Raw genomic sequence first — 19,833 nt, 5'->3', positions numbered from 1 at the left:
AGTGTCTTACTAAGCTAAACCTCCATTCTATAGCTGCAATCCCAAAATAACTTTTTATTTTTCATTTTATTATTATTTTCATTATTGTTTGTTTTGTTTTTCAAGACAGGATTTCTCTGTAGCTTTGGAGGCTGTCCTGGAACTTGCTCTGTAGACCAGGCTGGCCTTGAACTCACAGAAATCCACCTGCCTCTGCCTCCCGAATGCTGGGATTAAAGGTGTGTGCCACCTCTGCCTGGTCCTTTTTATCTTCCTTCCCTGCCCCATTTCTTCCTTTCTTTTTTAAGGAAGGGTCTTTTGTACCCAGGCTGGCTTTGAATTCACTGTATAACTGATTTGAACTTCTGATTCTTCTGTCTTTACCTCCCAAGTTCTGGGATTACAGGTGTGTTTGCCACCATGTGTGGCTCTCCAAAGTTACTTATTTATTTTTTTGGGGGGAGGATGCTAAAACACAGGGTCTCATTTTGTAACTGAAGCTGGCCTTGAACTTGCGGTGATTCTCCTGTCTTACCTCTCTAGTGTTGGTATGAAAGCTTGAGAATATTTGTTTGCATTCAGCTGCTTACTCACCTAGTGTACTGAGTAAATCAATGTTAACACCACTTAAAATTTCTGTCATCCTGAAAGGTTCTGGTGATCTTTTCTTGTCCAGTTATCCTGGGTACTGGTCTGGAGACTGGACTTTTTGTTTTTGTTTGAGACAGGGTTTCTCCATGTGGAGCAGGCTAACCTCAGAGATCCACCTGCCTCTGACTCTCGAGTGCTGAGATTAAAGTCGTGCGCCACCACGTGCCGCTATATAGACTGATTTTTCTTTTGTTTCTTTCTTTTTTTTTTTTTTCTTTTTGGTTTTTCGAGACAGGGTTTCTCTGTGGCTTTGGAGGCTGTCCTGGCACTCGCTCTGTAGACCAGGCTGGCCTCGAACTCACAGAGATCTGCCTGCCTCTGCCTCCTGAGTGCTGGGATTAAAGGCGTGCGCCACCAATGCCAGGCTGAGACCCACGGCCGGCTGGGAAATGCTTTGAAAATACAAATATAGACCAGCCTGGTCTACAAGAGCTAGTGCCAGGATAGGTTCCAAGGCTACACAGAGAAACCCTGTCTCGAAAAAAAAAAAAAAAAAAAAACCAAAAAAAAAAAAAAAAAAAAAAGCATTTCTCTGAGGTGCAAGGGAAAGATAACCAGGCCTGAAAGTCTTGTTGCCTAGCAACCAGACTTTAGGGGCCTGAGGGTGGCTCGCTCAAGGAGGTCCCGCCTCTCTTCTCTCACTGGCTGGAGGCAGCAGGAGACCCCGCCCTCCTACTGGCCCCGCCCCTCGCGGGAGCCTCGCGTGGCTCCGTGCCCCTCCGGGGCGGGCAGAGGTTTCTTATTGGTCAGTTCTCCGGAAGCTGAAGGATTCAGATTCGCGAGCTCTGGGCTGTGACTTCGAAGCCGGTGGATGCGTGTGAATGGTGCTTGGCTGCCGCGCGCGTGGTGCGGGCGGGGTGGTCCGGGATTGAGGGAGCGGTCCTCCGTTTCCTCCGGGGCAGGAGTGTGGTAGCGCAAGCGGCGGCACCCCAGGCTGTCCCGCGCGGCCCAGCTGCGGGCGGGCCTGGCTTGTTAGAGGCTGGGAGGGGACCGAGGCGGCTTGAGGTCTCCCACCGCTCGCAGGCCACGGTGCTTGACAGGTTCTCCGGTTCCCAGGGCCCGGCGCAGGATGTTCGTCCTGGTGGAGATGGTGGACACCGTGCGCATACCTCCATGGCAGTTTGAACGGAAGCTCAACGACTCCATTGCCGAGGAACTGAACAAGAAATTGGCCAACAAGGTACTGGGCCCTCAGGGGGGGCGGCAGTGTCCAGACCCGCTCCGCTGCTAGCCTGGCTGTCGCCTGGTTCAGCTTTGGCCTTGCACTCGAGTAACTTCAGGTCAGGATATCCTCTCCTTTTCTTCCTTCTGAACCAGACTTGGATGTTAGAGGTTCCCAAAGGAGTTAATGGGCCGGGCGAGGTAGCGCACACCTGTAATCCCAGCTTCTTGGGTCGCTGAGACTTGTGATGATCCTGAGTTCCAGGCCAACGTGAGCTACATAGTAAGCCCCTGTCTCAAACAAATTAAAAAGTGTCGGGGTGTTTGTTGAACAGTGCTTAAATTCGCGTGGCATTTGCGGGACTGTTGGTTCGATTCTTCTTATGGCCAGGAAACAAAACGGAGAAAATCCAGCACAAAATGGGTTTGTAATAGGGAAACTGGAAAATGCCTGTTTTCACATTGAGTTACTGTGCAGTCTTGGCCAAGTTATCCTCTCTGGGCCTCAGTTTTCATTTGTAAAACGGGGATAATTTTTTTTTTAATCAATTGCGTTGTGTGGATGGGTAGTTTAGTAGTTTGGGAGGTTTGTCTACTTATTCTCAAAATTAAAGTTTTCTGCACACTTGCTGTGAGTCATGCCAGTGTGCCCCAGGGCCAGCTGGAGAGGTCTTTCGGCTCTCCTGTGGTGACTGCTCAGTAACCCAGCTTCATGTGTCTCTTACCACAGTTACTTTCTTGTTTATCTGAATATATATATATATATATATATATATATATATATTATATATATTTGGTTTTTCGAGACAGGGTTTCTCTGTGTAGCTTTGGAGCCTATCCTGGCACTCGCTCTGGAGACCAGGATTAAAGGCGTGTGCCACCAACGCCCGGCCATAAATATTTTTTAAGATTTTGTTTTACATTTTTTTTTTTTTTATGTTTGTGTATTCCTGTGTGAGTCACAGTGCAGGAGAGGTCAAAGGACAGCTTGTGGGTCCCTCCACCATGTGGGTCCATCCACTGTGTGGGTCTCTGGAATTGAACTCAGTTGACCTCAGGTTTAGAGGTAGGTGGCTTTCCTAGCTGAGCCATCTCACTGGCGTCTTTTTTTTTTTTTTTAAAGATTTTATTCTTTTATTATGTATACAACATTCTGCTTTCTTGTATATCTGCACACCAGAAGAGGACACCAGATCTCATAACGGATGGTTGTAAGCCACCATGTGGTTGCTGGGAATTGAACTCAGGACCTCTGGAAGAGCAGCCAGTGCTCTTAACCTCTGAGCCATCTCTCCAGCCCTCACTGGCGTCTTATATTTATTTGGTTACTGTGTTTTACTTTCCATGGCTACAGAGGTCTTCTCTGACTTACTCCTTTCACTGTCTCCAACACTTAGAGTGTGGCAGGGGAGACACAGAAGTTGTGCCCTTGTGTAGTGAGGGAAAAAAAAAGAGACTTGACTGAGAGGGTCTCACAGGTGAGTGTATTATGGTGACTCGGATAAATGCAGGCATTCACACACACCTAGGAACAAAGGAGCATCACCCAGGATAAAAGAGACTGATGGCTCTTTTGAGGAAATAGTGTTTGAACTAAGACCTGGTGGCCAGGAGAAGCCAAGTAGAGGCTCTGTTTTGAGGACTGGAGCAGGCTAGGTGTAAAGAACCTTGCAGGTGGAGTAACTAGCCTATGCAAAGGTCCTGAGTAAGGAGGGGCTGTGCCATCTAACAAGGCACAGAGGAAGCTGGTGTAGCTGGAACAGTGAGGGAGGTCTAGGACTGTATATAGAAGCTAGGCCAGAGCCCTAGGGTGCTTTGTAGTCCAGGTATTGTTCTTTATAGGCCAAGAGGAGGTGGTAGTCTGAGGGTGCAGGACAGAATGGGTAAGATTGGCTGGCTTAGATAGGAGACAGGTGGTCCCTTTATGGGAGACTGAGATCAGAGGAGGAGTTATACATGCAGACCTGACACTTGTCAGGTAGAGGCTTGTCACTGACTTTGATTTTTTTGTTTGGCCTTGCAGTCACAGAGATCTGTCTGCCTCTGTCTACTCAGGTGCTAGGATTAAAGATGTGTACCACTGTGGTAGTAACAGTTTTATTGCCATGAAACACCATGACCAAGGCAACTTATAAGAAAAAGCATTTTGTGGAGGCTCACTAGCAATCTATTATCATGGCTGGGAGCATGTTGGCACACATGGTGCTGGAGCAGTAGCTGAGAGCTACATCCTGATCCACAGGCCAAGAGAGCAACACTGGCCTGGTGTAGGCTTTTAAAATCTCAAAGCCCACTCCAGTGATACTTCCTCCTGCAAGGCCACACCTCCTAATCCTTCTAATCTTTCTCAATTAGCACCCCTCCCTGATGACTAATCATTCAAATATATGGACCTGTGGAGGCCATTCTTTTGTTTGTTTGTTTTTTGAGACAGGGTTTCTCTGTATTGCTTTCAAGGCTGTCCTGTAACTCAATCTGTAGACCAGGCTGGCCTCACAGAGATCTACCTGCCTCTGCCTCCCGAGAGCTGGGACTAAAGGCATGTGCCACCAACGTCCAACTAAGGAGGTCATTTTTTCTCAAACTACCACAGCCACCACATCCAGGGCTGCTGCTTTTTTTTAAAAGACTTATTCATTATGTATGCAGTGTTCTGTCTGCATGTATGCCTGCAGGCCAGAAGAGGGTACCAGATCTCATTACAGATGGTTGTAAGCCGTCTGGAATTGCTGGGAATTGAACTCAGATCCTCTGGAAGAACGGTGCTCTTAACCTCTGAGCCATCTCTCCAGGACCCTCCCCCCCCCGGGGGGGGGGGGCTTCTTTAAATTATTTATTTTATGTACATTGGTGTTTTTCCTGCATGAATGTCTTTATGAGGGTATTGGATCCCCTGGAACAGTAGTTATACACAGTTGTGAGCTGCCATGTGGGTGCTGGGAATTGAACCCTGGTCCTTTGGAAGAGCAGTCAGTGCTCTTAACCACTGAGCCATCTCTCTGGCCCCCATCCAGGGCTTCTTTTGTTAATTTTTTTAATTACATGTATTTATTTTGCATGTGGGTGTACATACCACAGTACATATGAGTGGTCAGAGGACAACTGTGGGGAGAAGGCGATTGTCTATGTAGTCCTGCGATCCAACTTAATTTGTTAGGATTGTGGGCAAGTACCTTGACTGCTGAGCCTTTTTGCCAGTATCACCTTCCCCACTTGTTTCTGAGACAGGGTCTCATGGGACCTGAGCTGACTTCACATTCACTGTGTAACCAAGGATGGCTTTGGGCTTCTGATGCCTGTGCCTCCACCACTTAAGTGCAGGGATTACAAGCAGGCATCACCATGCCTGGCTGAGGCTAATTCACTGAATCCTGTGAGAGGCGTTCCCACAGAAAGAGGTCTGTGGTTCTACAGAAGAGCTCATTGCAGGGAGTTCTCATGTCTCTCTAGTCCCTGAGCAGCTCTTAAGAGGTGTGTGACCAGGGGGTGGTAGATGTGTAGACACTGAACCTAGTCATTTAGAATACCAAAGTGTGGGCTTGGGGTGTGTGGGGTTCTGCTCTATTGAAGGGCTTTGGCCATGCAGCCTTGTTCGACCCTTGTCTCTGTGTGTGTGAGGTGGTACGAATGTGGTGTAAGTATGTTGGGGTTCTCACACTTCCTGCCAATGATCTGGAGCACAGACTTTGGGATACTGGGAAATAGAGGTTTAAGCAGGGATTCCCACTGCTAGTCCTCACCAGTAGTGACAGGAAACTTTAGTCGTTTGTGGTCTCTGAACCTGCCACCAGGATATTTCATGTCCATCCTACTCATTTAAAAATACTTCAACTGGTGTCTTTTTTTTTTTTTTTTTTTTTTTTCTTTTTCTTTTTTTGGTGTAGAGGGGTTGAGACAGGGTTTCTCTGTGTAGCCTTGGCTGTCTTGGAACTCACTTTGAAGACCAGGCTGGCTTCAAACTCAGAGATCCACCTGACTACTCCTCCTGAGTGCTGGGATTAAAGGCATGTGCCACCAGGCCCAGTTTGTTGTCTTGTTTTTGAACATGGGAAAGCTGAGGCTTAGAGTGACAAAGTAGAGTTCTTAGTGGTCCCATTGTGGGGTAGAGCTGCCATTGGAAGCTGGCTTGTCACTCAGGCCCTGCTCCTTCCAGAGTTCTGCATCCTGAGGTCCCCATTACAGTTATCTCCTGTAGAGTCTTAGCTCATGTCCATCTAGAAAAAGGGGTACTCAGAGCTTGCTAGTGATCATGAGGGCTTTGGAGGAGCTCGGCCCTGGGGTCACTGTATATGCACTTGTGTACACAGGTTGTATACAACGTGGGACTCTGCATCTGTCTGTTTGATATCACCAAGCTGGAAGATGCCTATGTATTCCCAGGGGATGGAGCATCACACACCAAAGGTGGGTGCCCTTTTCTTCCTAGAATGCCATATTTCTTGGGGCTCATTTTTCTGTAGCAAAAGATTAAGTTCCCATGCCTCTTGGGATGGCAGTAGACCTGGGCCTGAGTTGTAATTCTGGTAGGAATTTACTTCAGTGACTGTGGGTACTCTTGTGCTCTCTGGCTCTCAGTTTCCTTACCTGTTAGATAGCAGTGTGGATGGGGAAATTCTCAAGGTTGCTACAGTTTGGAGATTGAGATTATGGTTCAACCTGTGAATCCCTTGGGTTCCATCTAGTGCCCCCTGATACTTGCCCAGCCCTGAGGCTACTCATAACTTCATGGGTGTGTGGTGAGAAGGCCAGTGATGCAGGGACCCTAAGTGGTGGCTGCTACTGGGTAGAGAGTGGAAGGTGAGGGAAGAGCAGGCTAGTTGGGTCCAGGGACCGGGAGGGATAAGTAGGACACAGCAATTAAAACTGCCCTCTGGGGCCAGTGAGTGGTTTAGGGGTAAAGGTGCTTGCTGTATAATTCTAGATACCTGAGTTTGATACCCAGAACTCACTGAAAGATGGAAGGAGAGAATTGACTGCACAACATTTTCCTCTGATCTCCCTGTAATCACAATACTTGGGAGGTGGAAGCAGGAGGATCAGGAGTTCTAGGCCTGTCTGGGCTATCTAACAGTGATAGTAGGTTCTATATTCCAGGACTGCCAGGAGGGTTAAGGAATTAATGTAGTAGAGCTCAAGGCAGGGCCTTTGTACTTAGGGAGCATGGGAATTGCTTGTTTCTGTTGGTTCTGTGAGTTCCTTGGGTGGAGATCTTCTGGCAGTCTTGGCCAAAGCTGGAATCTAGTTTGGTGGTTTCAAAGGTCTAAAGTTCAGTGCTCAAGTATGTCTTTAGCCGTGCGTAGATGCCATTGACCAAAAGTTGTCCCATGACTAAAACTAGGGGATAAAGAGATAGACTGCCCCTTGGTGAGGGATAGTGTAGTAAAACTGAAAGGGATGTGCATCTGGGGGTGGGCAGAACCTGGAGAGGTGGTGGGGAGGAGTCAGTGTTGGGACACTGACCGGTCTTCCTTGGAGGATATAGGGCATTTCTTAGTTCTGCTTGTATTGGCCTATCCAGAGGATGGCCGGGAGGAACTCTGCATCCTGTCTCCAGTACTGGGTAGAAATGTGCACCCTCAGCTTGCCTAGGGCTTGCCCTGTGGCAGACACAGTCCTGTCACAACCTTGTCTTTGCCCATGTTGGTCGGCCTCTCAGCCCAGTGACTGGTCGAACATTCTGGAGTGTGTGGAGACAGCCTGGGGTCTGTGCTGCCTTCCTGAGACTAATTGACATGGTGTTGAGCTCTGCAGAGAGCCCCAGGAAGCAAGCAGGCTGTCTTTGTGTGGACTAGGTGCTTTCACAAGCAAGCCCAGAGCCTGGAAACAGCTATGAGGAGCTCTGTTCTCAGAGAGGAGTGCCAAGCTGAGCTGGGCTCTGCACTTGGACAAGGGCAGGGCCTCTGTTCTCAGATTATGCTGCTGAACCGAGCCAGGCTGTGTTCTTGGACAAGAGCCCATTGTCCAAGAGGCAGGTGCTGCTAATAACTTCAGGAATACCAGAAACAAATCTGCTTTAAGGAAATGCTGCCTGTTACATTGGTGATATTTGGCACTTGGTCTCCAGTCTTGTCCCCCACACCCTGCTCACCCTGGGTCTCTTGTTTCATTGTGAAGATGTGTAAGTACTGAGCACTGGGTTAAGTACATCCCACAGATCTGTGTTTCAGTTCTAGTTTTGGCCCCTGGGATGGGGGCCTGGGTAGCTATTTTATTTGTCATACAGTGGGAAGTCCTTTGAGGGCCATGAGCACTGTAAGAGCATCCGGCCATGTCACAACCTCTGCTGCATGCAGGTTGAGGTCAGAAGTACAGTGTGTTCTCTCCTTTCAGCATTTGGGTCCTGGTGATGAAACTCTAGTGGTCAGACTTGGTGACAAGTCCTTTTATCCACTGAGCCATTTTGGAGTACCTGACCACTTCAGTGCCTCATGTGAGTGGAAAAGGGATTTGTTCTTTTCCAAGAGTTGTGTGGAGTACGTATCCTGGAATACATCTGTGCCGGCTAACTAAGAACAAGTGATTACCTTCCCACTCCACCCACTTAACCTCATGCCCCTGCCAGGGCAGGGGTGGGGGTGGCATGATGTTCTGAGGATGGAAACCCAGAGCCTCATGCCAACTTAGGTGTTCCGCCAGTATGTCACTTTTGTTTGTTTGTTTGTTTTGTTTTTTAATTTATTCAACTTTATTTTATCGGTAATGGTGTAAAGGTGCCAGGTGCCCTGGAACTGAAGTAATAGACAGTTGTGCAGTTTGAGCTGCCTTGTGGGTGCTGGGAAAGGAACCTGCATCTTCTGGAAGACCAGTCATTGCTTTTAACCACTGAGTCATCTGTCCAGCCCCTGTGCCACATCTTCTAGCCGTTGGTTGTTTTTTAAGACAGGGTTTCTCTGCATAGCCCTGACTGTCCTGGAGCTCACCCTGTATATCATGCGGGCCTTGAAGTCACAGAGATCTGCTTCCAGGGTGCTGGGATTAAAGGTGTATGCCACCATGTCCAGCTTCAGCCTTCCTTTTTGAGGCTGATTAATGTATTGTGTGTGTACACTGAGCTTTTGTTCATTCATTAGTCAGTGGAGATGGGCTGCTCACCACTTACCTTTAGATGTAGTGTTCAGGCCCTGGGCACTAGCTTACACGCTGTTTGTCCTGCCCGCTAGGCCCATGCCAAATGAAGCCTGGCAGAAGCTTTTAGCTGAACGCTAGGTCATGTGGAGGGCAGTGTTTTTCCATCCGTGGGTAAGTGGCCCATGTCTGCTCCTGGCTGTATTCTGGAAAGTTAGCAGAAGACGAAGTCATCTTCAGGATGTTTGTCATCTTACGGGGTAGTGTGCAGGAAGACAGGTAGACAGAGCTGGGCAAGGGAGGACACTGAAGGAGTCCTGGTAAAAACCTGTGCTAGGATTGAGCCTGTCTGAAGAAAGACTTTAGAGCCGTGGTTCTCAACCTGTGGTTCATGACCCCTTTGGGTGGCATATCAAATATCCCGTATAATCAGGCATTTACATTGCAATTCACAACGCAAGTAGCAAAATTACAGTTATGATGAAGTAGCAACAAAAATAATTTTATGGTTGGGGGTCACTACAACATGAGCATTAGGAAGGTTGAGAATCACTGGCCTAAAGGCTTCCCGTTGCAGAATGGGCAGGAAAGCTGTGTGGTTGGAATAGGTCACCCAGCCTCTCTGAACTATCTCTTCCTCTGTTTGGTGGAAACATGGCATCTGGCACAGGCGGTTCATACAGGCAGTTGGCTAATGGCAGAGGGCATCTTCCTGTTTGAGAGGGTCAGTGACAGGTGTGGCATCTGCTAAGGCCAGTAGTCATTCTGATGTGAATACAGCTTTAGCCACTTGGGTTCAAGTGAGTGGGGAGCACATAGGACAAGGCCTGAGAACCCAGGAAGGCTTTCCCCACGTGTCTTCCATCACCACAGGCAGCCTTGTCATTTTAGTTTTCTATCCCAGGTCAGCTCTGTGCTGAGGGTAAGCTTGCCCAGGCGTCAACAGATGGGGACTTCCAAGTCTGGCCAGTTGCTGCTGTCTTTTTAGAATGCAAAGGACAGCCTGGAGGGACTTTGGAATTGACTTTGGAGTCACCAATGGCCCAGAATTGAGGCTCAGGTGTGATGGAGATTATTTGGAAACCAGCCTTAGTCCAGGGCAGCAGCTGCTGCCCGTCCCTTTGGAGACCAAGCTGTGACCTTGCAGAAATGAGGGAGGGTCGGTTCTCTGGCTTGGCAGACAGGTCCAGACCTTGGCATGGACCATTGGGTAAGTGTACTGGCAGTGAAGTTGACGTTGGTGAACATGATCAGCCCCAAGTTCCATGGCTGTCATGGAGGGTCTGGTGTACCTGACAACAGTATTCCCTTCTTTTCCAGTCCATTTCCGATATGTGGTGTTTCACCCATTCCTGGATGAGATTCTCATCGGGAAGATCAAAGGCTGCAGCCCAGAGGGTGTGCATGGTAAAAGGGGTGACTTCTGGGGTGAGACTAGAACACAGGGTGGGCAGTGTATCCAGCTGAATCTTCCCTATGGCATCAGAGAAACTGCCCAGCTAAAGGGCCAAGCAAGGGGTGCCCCATCCCTCATGCATGGAGTAAGAGCCTCATTCAACCGTCACTCTAAGGACACAGCTTAGGATCTGAGGATGGGTACTGAGCTGGCTGGTGGAGGAGACAGGCTCGCAGTGCCTATGGGTCCCTGGGTGTGCAGTGAGCACTCTGGATACTTGGAGCTTTGCCCAGGGTTGCTCAGTGCATGTTGGTAGTATAGTTAGATGTGGGGCTTTGAGGCAGGAGGGGACAGATTACAGGCTTGCTTTGCAGTGTCCAGCCATCTCTTCTGGGTTGTTCCTTTGAAGTCCCCATCCCATGCCTTCATGTTCTTCATTTCTTCCAGTCTCTTTAGGGTTCTTCGATGACATTCTCATCCCCCCTGAGTCACTGCAACAGCCTGCCAAGTTGTATCCTTTCAAGGTTAATGTGCCACCATCACCTTTCTGGGGCTGTTTTAATGGGACTGTCACTGGTCATGGTCTTGGGAGAGAGGCTCAGATGGCCTGTCACAATTGAACTTAATCATAGCTCCCAGCAGTAGCATGACATGGAGAATGCAGTGTGCCACTAGAGGGCAGTATGGCTATGTAGGCTATGGGGGAAGAGCAGAGCTCAGCCTCTGCTTGTGCCCAGGCCTGTGTGGGCAGAGGTAGGGTTTAAATGAGACTCTGACTTGTCAGCAAATCTGGCCTTGCCTTATGTTCCTCAGGCAGGTGACATTCAAACCTACCTCATCTTCTGGAGACCAGGGCAAGCCCATGATCTACCCGTCTGTCACATTAGTTATGAGGCTTGAATGAGAAGTGTGGGGTCCCTGGTCATTCAAATTTCCAGACTTGGGAATGTCATTCTCACTTTGGGTCCTGGCAAAAACTAGCTCCTCTCCAAGGAACAGGAGCAGCTTTTACTGGGACTTCCCAGCCAAAATAGGCTCAAACTGAGTTGGTTTTAACTTGGGTTAGTACTTAAGAGGACCCTCAGCCTCATGAACTCCCTAAGCATGATTATGGCCTTGACCCTGGTCTCCAGTGATGAGACGGAACAAGTCTGGGTGTGGGAGTATGAGACGGAGGAGGGAGCTCATGACCTGTACATGGACACTGGTGAGGAGATCCGCTTCAGGGTGGTGGATGAGAGCTTTGTGGACACGTCCCCCACAGGACCCAGCTCAGCCGAGGCTGCCTCTTCCAGCGAGGAGCTGCCAAAGAAGGAAGCGCCATACACGCTTGTGGTAAGGTGTTTGGGAGGCTGCTTTCTTTTTCGGTTTTTCAAGAAAGGGTTTCTCTGTAGCCCTGACTGTCCTGGAACTCAGTGTGTAGAAGAGGCTGGCTTCTGCTGGGATTAGAGGTGTGCAATCCCTCCCCCCGCAACAAGGGCTGCTTTCTCGAGGTTCCACTTCTAGAACCTCCTCCTTAGCAGGTCAGGTCTCTTGGGATTGTTACCTGTTACTTCTTAGCCAGCTTTTGTGGATTCGGGCTATGAGGTAAAAACATTGTTGTAGATTTTGAGCAGGCTGGGTGGGAGTTTGTCCTGTGCCTCCCAGCTCAGACTGGATTAAATCATAAGGATCTTTTAAAGGAAGAAAGTGGAAGAGGGGCTAGAGAAATCAAGTTGACACTAGAGCAGGGTTCCAGGGCTGGGGTTGAGGAAGGATTTGTTTTTTTGTTTTTTGTTTTTCGAGACAGGGTTTCCCTGCGGCTTTGGAGGCTGTCTTGTAGACCAGGCTGGTCTCAAACTCACAGAGATCCACCTGCCTCTGCCTCCCGAGTGCTGGGATTAAAGGCGTGCGCCACCACTGCCCAGCTGGTTGATTACCTGATTCTACTTGAGGCCTTTTCCTAAGAAGGTGTTCTGAGTCCTAACTGGGCCTGCCAGGTGCTATCGCTAGGCCCTCTATCCCAGGCCCCAGCTGAGTGGTGACAAGTATACCTGTTTTTCTTTGACAGGGATCAATCAGTGAGCCAGGCTTGGGCCTTCTATCTTGGTGGACCAGCAACTAGTCCTGAATTTAACAGTGACTCTGCCCAGACCCTCTACAGTGGAGCAGTTTGCAAATTCTGAGGAGTGCTGCCCAGAACCAGCTGGGTGGGACCAGGAGTGCCACTTGCTTGTCTTCTCCCTTCCTAGCTCTGGTTCTCTGCCTTCTGGAGTCACCCCGAAGACGTCCACACTGGATTGCTTTTGGTTTTTTGAGTCTCCTGTCTGGGCTGGCGTCTCACTTGCTGTAGCATAGAATAACATTGAGTTTACGTGGTAGTTAGGATGGGGTGGAGCCAGGGCTTTGTGCACACCAGGCAAGCACTCTCCCAACATCTCCAGCACAAGGACTGTTTTTTTCTTCAGTGCTGAGAATGGAACCCAGGGCCTCTTTCATGCTTGGCAGGTATTGTACTACTGAGCTAGGCCTATCCTATGCCTTCCTGTGAACTTCTGGTTTTCTTAGTGACTGAAGAAACATTTAATATATAATGAAAGCAGCAGGAAACACCCCTCCCCTTTTGAATAGCTGACATTATGATCTGAGGTCACTGAGTTGCCATCCTAGGACAGCATTCCCAAACCCCACAGATGTGTAGGCATTTATGAGACCAGACTGACTCTAGTTGAACTTGGTTCTGAAGGGACCAGCTCCCCATTTCGGTAGCCATAACAGCTGAACACGTACTTGTCTGACCTTGCCTTGGTCACTAGAAGGTCAGATGCCTGCCTCGTGGCAAGGAACCAATCAGAAGTTAGCTGGTGGTGCTCTGGGTGTGCTTTACGGACAAGTGCACAGCGATTGACGTGCAGAGCATAGCAACCACCCGGGGAGGGCCTATGGGCCATAACAACCAGTTGACCAATCAATACAGGGCAAACCCTCCAAGCCTGGAGGCACACCAATCCTGAGCCTGTGCGGACCCCTAGACACTCCCCTTACGCTACCCTATAAGATCTCTAGCCGTCTGCCATGGTGAGTGGATGAAAGACCCGAGCTAACATGTGGTTAGCTTGTTAAACAACTACAATAAAAACCTCGTGCAGTTTGCATCAAGCTTTTGACTCCGCATGGTGATTGGGTGGCTGTGGTCCTGGGCTGAGATCCTGGGGGCATGAGTCTCCGGGGGTCTTTCAGTTCTTTAGCAAAGATAGAGGGAGGCCACTTGAGCAGGTGTTTTAGGCCTGTGCTGTTAGTTGCGGATGCAGTTGGAACACCAAGCTGCAGCCATCTTAGCCCCGGCATTTGGAAGGAGTAGCGCCGCCCCCCCCCCCCCCCCCCCATGAGCCATATCAGCCCCTTGTCTAGGAAATGGAGGCTATGGGATGGAGGCTATGGGATTTGCTGTCCTAAAGTCTATCTTCTAAGAAGCCTGGGGTTGCCACTGCCTCAGCTATGACCACAGATACCATGTGGCATTAGTGATGCCCCAGGTCTCCGCCCTTTCTCTCACCGACACTAAGATATTTCTGGTAAGTACTGTTTTGTGACAAACCTCCATGGCCTGCCAGGGTCTTTCCATGTGGAGGTACCAGGTAGTGTCATCTGATGCTGCCCAATGAAGAGGGACCTATTTTGCCACAACTCCTGCTGCAGCGGCTATGGACAGCATATATTGGGTGTGGCTTGGAAGGCAAATTCTTTTTCAGGTTGCTGTATCTTACTCTGTAGTCCAGGTTGGACTTGAACTCAGATCCACCTGCCTCTGCCTCCCTCCCAAGTACCTCAGTACTTCACAATAGGTGCCACACCTATTCTCAGGGTAGTTAAAGGCCAGGCCTAGTGCATCAGTCTCAAGGGAACAGAGGAGGCAGCTCTTGGTCCCCGAAGCTCTAGCCTACTGCAGGAACATGGCCAGGCAGGAGTGGGTGGAATAGTGTTTTTTGTTAGTGTTCCCATCTTTGCTGCAGTGGCCAAGGTCCAGATGTGACCCAGGCCTGATGAGGCCTCTGCTGACCTTGGCGTAAAAGATCCTCCCTGAATGCAAGCAGATAATAGCAGACACAACTCTCAAACAGAAAATAGTCAATGGATTTGGCTTTTTTTTTTTCTTATGAGAACAAAAGGTTCTCTAAAATCCTTCAGCCACCAGTGAAATGATCAGGCAGGATGAAAACTTTTTTTTAGAGGGAGTGCTGTCATTAAAAATAAATACAGGTGCATGGACTTTTGAAGGAAGAACCAAGCTGAAAGGCAGGGGCTGGGACTTAATCTCAAGTGCCCTCCACGGTGGATCACTCAGTGGGCTGAGGATGGAGAGAGCAGGAAGCAGGTCTGGTCGTCATCTCAGAGCAGGAGGCCATGCTGGATAGACCAGCTCTGGCTCTGAGGATGCACATGGACCTGTACTTCTGACATCCAGCAGGGTCCAGAGTGGGACATGACAGCCAGCCAGCCGGGACCTTCCTTATTGCTGCAGCTCCTTCATCCTGTTTAGGGCACTGCCTGCACGGAACCATTCGATCTGGGTCTCATTGAAGGTGTGGTTCAAGAGGATGGTTTCCTGGGTCCCATTAGGGTGCTTGATGATGCATTTCAGAGGCTACAAAGGAAACATGGGTGTGGGTGGGAGGTGGAGGATGCTCTGAAGGCCCAAGGCATTGCACCATACAAGCTATTGGGCACTGAGTGCCAGGCCAGGCCTGGGTTAGGTTTCCCTCAGCTGGGAAGGACTTGGTTCTTTCAGCTGGGCCATGGACTCACAAGAGCTGTAAGTACAGCTTGTGTATAGGACAGGAAGCAAGTGACTGCCCAACCCCACCCACCCAAGAGAGCCCTGGTCTGTGCCCTCCTTCCTAGCCCCCTAACCTTGCCAGGGGCAAAGTCCTTCAGGCCTTGAATAGTCAGTTTGTCCACTGGATGGATCTTGTTGTAGTCAGAGGGGTCAGCAAAGGTGAGGGGCAGCAAGCCCTGTTTCTTTAGATTCGTTTCTGGAAGACACACATGAAGTCAAAAGTGTGGTTCTTACTAGCCCAGGAGAGTATCCTCTGAAACAGTTGGGAGATAGATCCCCCCTGCCCAGTTCTCCCGAGGATAAGCAGACAGTGACTATAGTGCCCAAAGTGTGCTGGGTCCCACTGCCTCCATTTCCCAGGAGCACTCCAAACAGGTTTGCCTTAGTGCAGATGTACACATGCAGTGAATTTCAACTGACAAGCTTAGAGCCAGTGTTGTTGAGAGGCTATGGGCAGTGTCAACTTGGCATTGGGTAGGTGGGGACAGGCTCTGTGGAATATAGGGCCATGGACTCTCGCCCAAGTTGGTCACTGACGGAGTAGATAACCTAGGACCTTGAGTGAAGAGCAGCACTTAGCTCACCATGGATCCTGGCAAAGCTCTTGGTGATGATGGCCCGGCCCCCAAGGTGGCGAGGCTCCAGTGCTGCATGTTCCCGGCTTGAGCCTTCACCATAGTTCTCGTCTCCAATCACCACCCACCTGATGCCATGTTTCTGTTAGGTAATAGGGACAAAGTGAGGTTTGTGAGTCAATGTGGGGGGAGGCAATTCGTTTTCTGTTGCCCATGAGCAGCTGAATTTGGGATGAACTGGGCCAGATAGGCCGGCCCTAAGGGAGCAGGCAGGTTGTCTCTGCCTGCTCATTTGCAGTGGACAAGAAAGCAGCTAGGCTTCATGGAGCAGTGCAGAGCAGTTTGGGAGAAAAACCAAGGCTGTATAGAGGGAGCAAGAGACTGGGGGTGAGGTGGGGGGGTTGTTTACATGACTGGAGAGATTGCTCAGTGGTTAACTCCAAAATCTGACACCCTCATGCAGGCATTGCCCGTAAGGTATAAGAAAGAAAAAAGAAAAAAAAGAAAAAGAAAAAGAAAAAAGACTCACTGGGGCTTCTGTGGCACTGAGGGCCACTTAGTTGTTTGGTCTATGGTATGGGCCTAAGGAGACTACAGTTCCTTAACCATGTGCACTGTTCCAGTCAGCCACAATGAGGTGCCAGATGACCCTCACCAGTCCTGGAACCTTTCAAGAAGTGGATCAGGACTGGAGATATGGTTCCACAGTAAAGAGCACTTCTGACTCTTCCAGGAACCAGTCTTAGTTCCCACATGGTAGCTCACAACCACAAGCAACTCCAATTCTAAAGGAGGATATGACATCCTCTTCTAGCCTCTGTGGGTACCAGACATGCACATGGTGCACAAACCCATGCATGCAAAACCCATACACGAAATAAAAGATCATTTGGGGCAGTGCTGGCCCACACCTTTAATCCCAGCACGCATGAGGCAGAAGCAGGCCAATTTCTCAGTTTGAGGCTAGCCTTGTCCACAAAGCTAGTTCCAGAACAGTCAAGGCTGCACAGAGAAACAAAGCCAGGTGAGACCATGGCTCAGACCTGGGCTTAGTCTCCTCACTGCTTGGTCTGTATGAGACCCGTGGCTCTTCTGAGCTTCACTTTTCAGCTCGATTCCTAAAGCAGTAATTTTATAAGGTTTCCTTCAACCTTCTTGGGTCTGGGGCCACACACCTGCTGTGGCATATCTCTGACTCCAGGGCAGAGTCTCCTGGGTGCCAGGATAGCCATTTTCTCTAGGCATGCCACCTTTCAAGCCCTCAGGAATGTAGCTGCTGACACAGTTATGCCCAGCAGTGCTGGCCTACCTTGTAGTATCGAGCAGTGTCAGGCACAGGGCCAAACTCCTGGGTGACAGCATTACGCACGGAGTTGGCCTTGCCGTTTTCAATGTTGATGGCACCAATGAGCAGGTTATTAGAGATGTTGTCCAGATGTCCACGGAACTTGAGCCAGGGGCCAGCAGCAGAAATGTGGTCGGTGGTGCACTTCCCTTTGACCTAGGATGGGTGAACAGAGAGGACAGGCCATATTAGGCCAGGGAGGAAGGAAGGAAGGGAGAAGCTTAGGGACAGGCAGCAGTGACCAGCACAAGGAGGGGAAATGACAGTTATATCTGGCCTTGGACCTGTAGTCTATGGAGTGAGTCCTGGTGTTCCCCATACCCATCTGTTTAACCCCTCAAAAGCCCCAGCTATGCTGTCTCCATGACAAGATACTCTCTTACAGGACTCGCTAGACATGGAGGACAGATGCCGCTGTGTGCTTATTTAGCTAAACTACCAAGAGTGGAAGATCAGTGACTCCATGCTAGACATAGAAGCTAGGAGTCATGTCTGGTTCCTGGCTCACATGAGCTAAATACCGACTGTGTCACAGGCGTGCCTGGACACCCCTTAGTAAGCCCATAAATTATTGTCTGACATGAGTCTGAGGCCCTTGACCACACTAGAAAGGCTGCGATCCCAACAGTCTATCCAGTAATGACCCATAAGAATGCTGTGGGAGTCTTGCCAATCCAGACCTGAGTGGACTCACGTGAATGCATTCACCACACCAGAGGGCTGAGGCCAGAGCCATGGAGAAGGGGGAACTACAGGCTGTTGTGATGGATTCCTCCTTTAAGCCTCCCTTCTTATTCCCAGGGGGTTCCCAGCCATGCCTGATGCTTGTGCCAACCTTGATGAGGATTTGCAGGTCCTCCAGGTCTTTGCCGTCCCACTTGTCAAAAGGCTCCAAGAGCTGCAGGCGCTGGCTGGTAGGGCTCACGTCTACCCGCTGCCCACTGCTGTCCTTGGGGGGTTGCTGGTAGGTGTCCTGCCCTGGGTCAAAGTCCTACAGAAGGGATGAAGACACATTGGGCACTGAGTCCTTAATCCCCACATGACATCTCACAAACCTCACTGTTCTCAGTGTCACCACACCTCATGTGAGCCCAGGCAGCTAGGTCAGGGCTAACCATACAAAATGGTGGCAGCAGCATCTACTCACTGATCGGGGAAGCTCATCTGCATCTGGAGCTTCCAGCTTGAACTTCTTGCCATCCTTGCCTGTCAAGAAGTCGGTTTCTGGGTTGAACTTAAGGGTTCCTGCAATGGCCAGGGCTGTGACAATCTGAAATGGAGGAGGCCAGTATGCTAGTTAGACCAGCCACCCACACCTATCCACCCAGGCCCCTCTTTTTTTAAATTATTGTGTGTGAATATGTGTGTATGTGGATACACATGCCAAACCATAGAAGTTGGGATCAGAAAACAACTTTGCGTGGTTGATTTTCTTCTTCCACCTTTATGCAGGGGTATGGGAGGATGGGGATCTGGGCATTGAACTCAGGTCTCTAGGGTTATGTGTGGCAAGCACCTTTTTTGTTTTTTTGTTTTTTTTTTTTGAGGCAGGGTTTCTCTGTGGCTTTGGAGGCTGTCCTGGAACTAGCTCTTGTAGACCAGGCTGGTCTGGAACTCACAGAGATCCACCTGCCTCTGCCTCCCAAGTGCTGGGATTAAAGGTGTGCGCCACCACCGCTTGGCTGTGGCAAGCATTTTTGTCTGCTGAGTCATCTTGCTAGCTCTGAAGATCTCAAAATGAACCTGGAGCTTTCCTGTTTGGCTACGCTGGCTGGACAACAAGACCCAGGGATTTTTTAATGTGGGTGCTGGGAAGTCAAGCTCAGATCCTCACACTTGTGCAGCAAGAATGTCACCAACTGAGCCATCTTTCTATTCCAGAACCCCCTTCTGAAGCCAGAGCTGCAGGGCTATCTTTGGGACCATGAGCCACCAGCCCTGCAGAGTACTCAAGAACCCACAAGGACCACTTAGCCTCTACAATGGCTGCCAGGGCCAGGCCAGGCCAGCACTACATTGGCACTTTCCTGTCTCTTGCAGGTGTCCTGGACAGATGAGAGGAGGCCAAGTACACAAATGCTTCGGTGCTGAAAATATTCTTGCTTGGCAGCAAAGGAAAAGCAGAGAACCATTTCCTTACTTAGCAATATGAGAGCTTCTGGAACACTCAGTAAAGTCAAGAGATTGGCCCTGTACTAGTGTTAGCCAAGGTGGGATACTCTCTCAGTGCCTAAGATGATTCAATGTCCAGATAACAACAAAGACACATTTTCACAGAATGCAGAAACTGAGCTTGAGACACAACTGTGGTCTTCTGTGGTCTCAGAAGAGAAGAGAAGAGAAGAGAAGAGAAGAGAAGAGAAGAGAAGAGAAGAGAAGAGAAGAGAAGAGAAGAGAAGAGAAGAGAAGAGGAATTGGGAGTAGAAGAGAAGAGAAGAGAAGAGAAGAGAAGAGGAATTGGGAGTAGAGGAGAGGGAAAGAACTGCAAGCAAGCACCTCACATACCTGTCACATGACCCTGGAAGGTAAGTAAGGTGACCAAGCTCATGTAGTTTGGAGAGCAAGGACTTGTCTCAGGCAGTGAAATGCCACAGTCCACACTCATATCTACTAACCATGCTAAATGGTTGAGACCTTTAAGAGCTGAGGGAGACCCAGGCAGGAGTACAAGTCAGCATTCTGTTTGATGAATGACAAGGCCATGAATAATGGCTTCCCCTTGGGTAATTCACATTAGCAGTGAGTACTGCTGGTAGGGACTGATAGGAGAGGCTAATTTGTCCTTTTGTATTTTCTGGGACTGTCTATAATGCTAACCCTCCCTAAGCAGCCCATCTCTCCACCT

The 19,833-nt window shown here is 49.5% G+C and overlaps 2 protein-coding genes across 4 annotated transcripts in view; one reads left to right on the top strand and one right to left on the bottom strand.

Moving 5' to 3' along the window:
* Nucleotides 1-1,320: 1,320 nt before the first annotated feature.
* Nucleotides 1,321-13,096, top strand: Polr3h (RNA polymerase III subunit H). Of its 3 annotated transcripts, none has more exons than XM_027404096.2 (7): nt 1,321-1,454; nt 1,687-1,810; nt 6,099-6,195; nt 10,177-10,263; nt 10,700-10,763; nt 11,386-11,587; nt 12,303-13,096. In XM_027404096.2, the coding sequence occupies exons 2-7, from the start codon at nt 1,700-1,702 to the stop codon at nt 12,354-12,356; spliced, it is 615 nt and encodes a 204-aa protein (XP_027259897.1). In that variant the 5' UTR covers nt 1,321-1,454; nt 1,687-1,699; the 3' UTR covers nt 12,357-13,096. The 3 variants fall into 3 exon arrangements, with proteins under 3 accessions (XP_027259897.1, XP_027259896.1, XP_027259894.1); XM_027404095.2 differs by having other exon boundaries at nt 1,371-1,476; nt 10,177-10,254; XM_027404093.2 differs by having other exon boundaries at nt 1,373-1,476.
* A 1,258-nt stretch (nt 13,097-14,354) lies between these two features.
* The window catches only part of Aco2 (aconitase 2), a 44,425-nt gene continuing 38,946 nt past the window's right edge, over nt 14,355-19,833 (bottom strand). Inside the window, exons 13-18 of the mRNA XM_027404091.2 lie at nt 18,136-18,258; nt 17,824-17,979; nt 16,953-17,144; nt 15,653-15,785; nt 15,143-15,264; nt 14,355-14,876 (exon numbers count right to left, since the gene is read on the bottom strand). Coding sequence (XP_027259892.1) covers nt 14,742-14,876; nt 15,143-15,264; nt 15,653-15,785; nt 16,953-17,144; nt 17,824-17,979; nt 18,136-18,258 — 861 coding nt within the window. The 3' untranslated portion in view covers nt 14,355-14,741. The remainder of the gene's footprint in view (nt 14,877-15,142; nt 15,265-15,652; nt 15,786-16,952; nt 17,145-17,823; nt 17,980-18,135; nt 18,259-19,833) is intronic.

This window comes from Cricetulus griseus, chromosome 2, assembly GCF_003668045.3.
Source record: "Cricetulus griseus strain 17A/GY chromosome 2, alternate assembly CriGri-PICRH-1.0, whole genome shotgun sequence".
NCBI classification, from domain to species: domain Eukaryota; kingdom Metazoa; phylum Chordata; class Mammalia; order Rodentia; family Cricetidae; genus Cricetulus; species Cricetulus griseus.
This window is presented reverse-complemented; position numbering and strand designations above follow the sequence as displayed.

Coding starts and splice junctions, on each gene's coding strand:
- Polr3h (XM_027404093.2), top strand. CDS start 1,442: ATGCGTGTGAATGGTGCTTGGCTGCCGCGCGCGTG. Junction 1,477..1,686: donor GCTTGGCTGCCGCGCGCGTG/GTGCGGGCGGGG, acceptor TCCGGTTCCCAG/GGCCCGGCGCAGGATGTTCG. Junction 6,196..10,176: donor TGGAGCATCACACACCAAAG/GTGGGTGCCCTT, acceptor CTTCTTTTCCAG/TCCATTTCCGATATGTGGTG.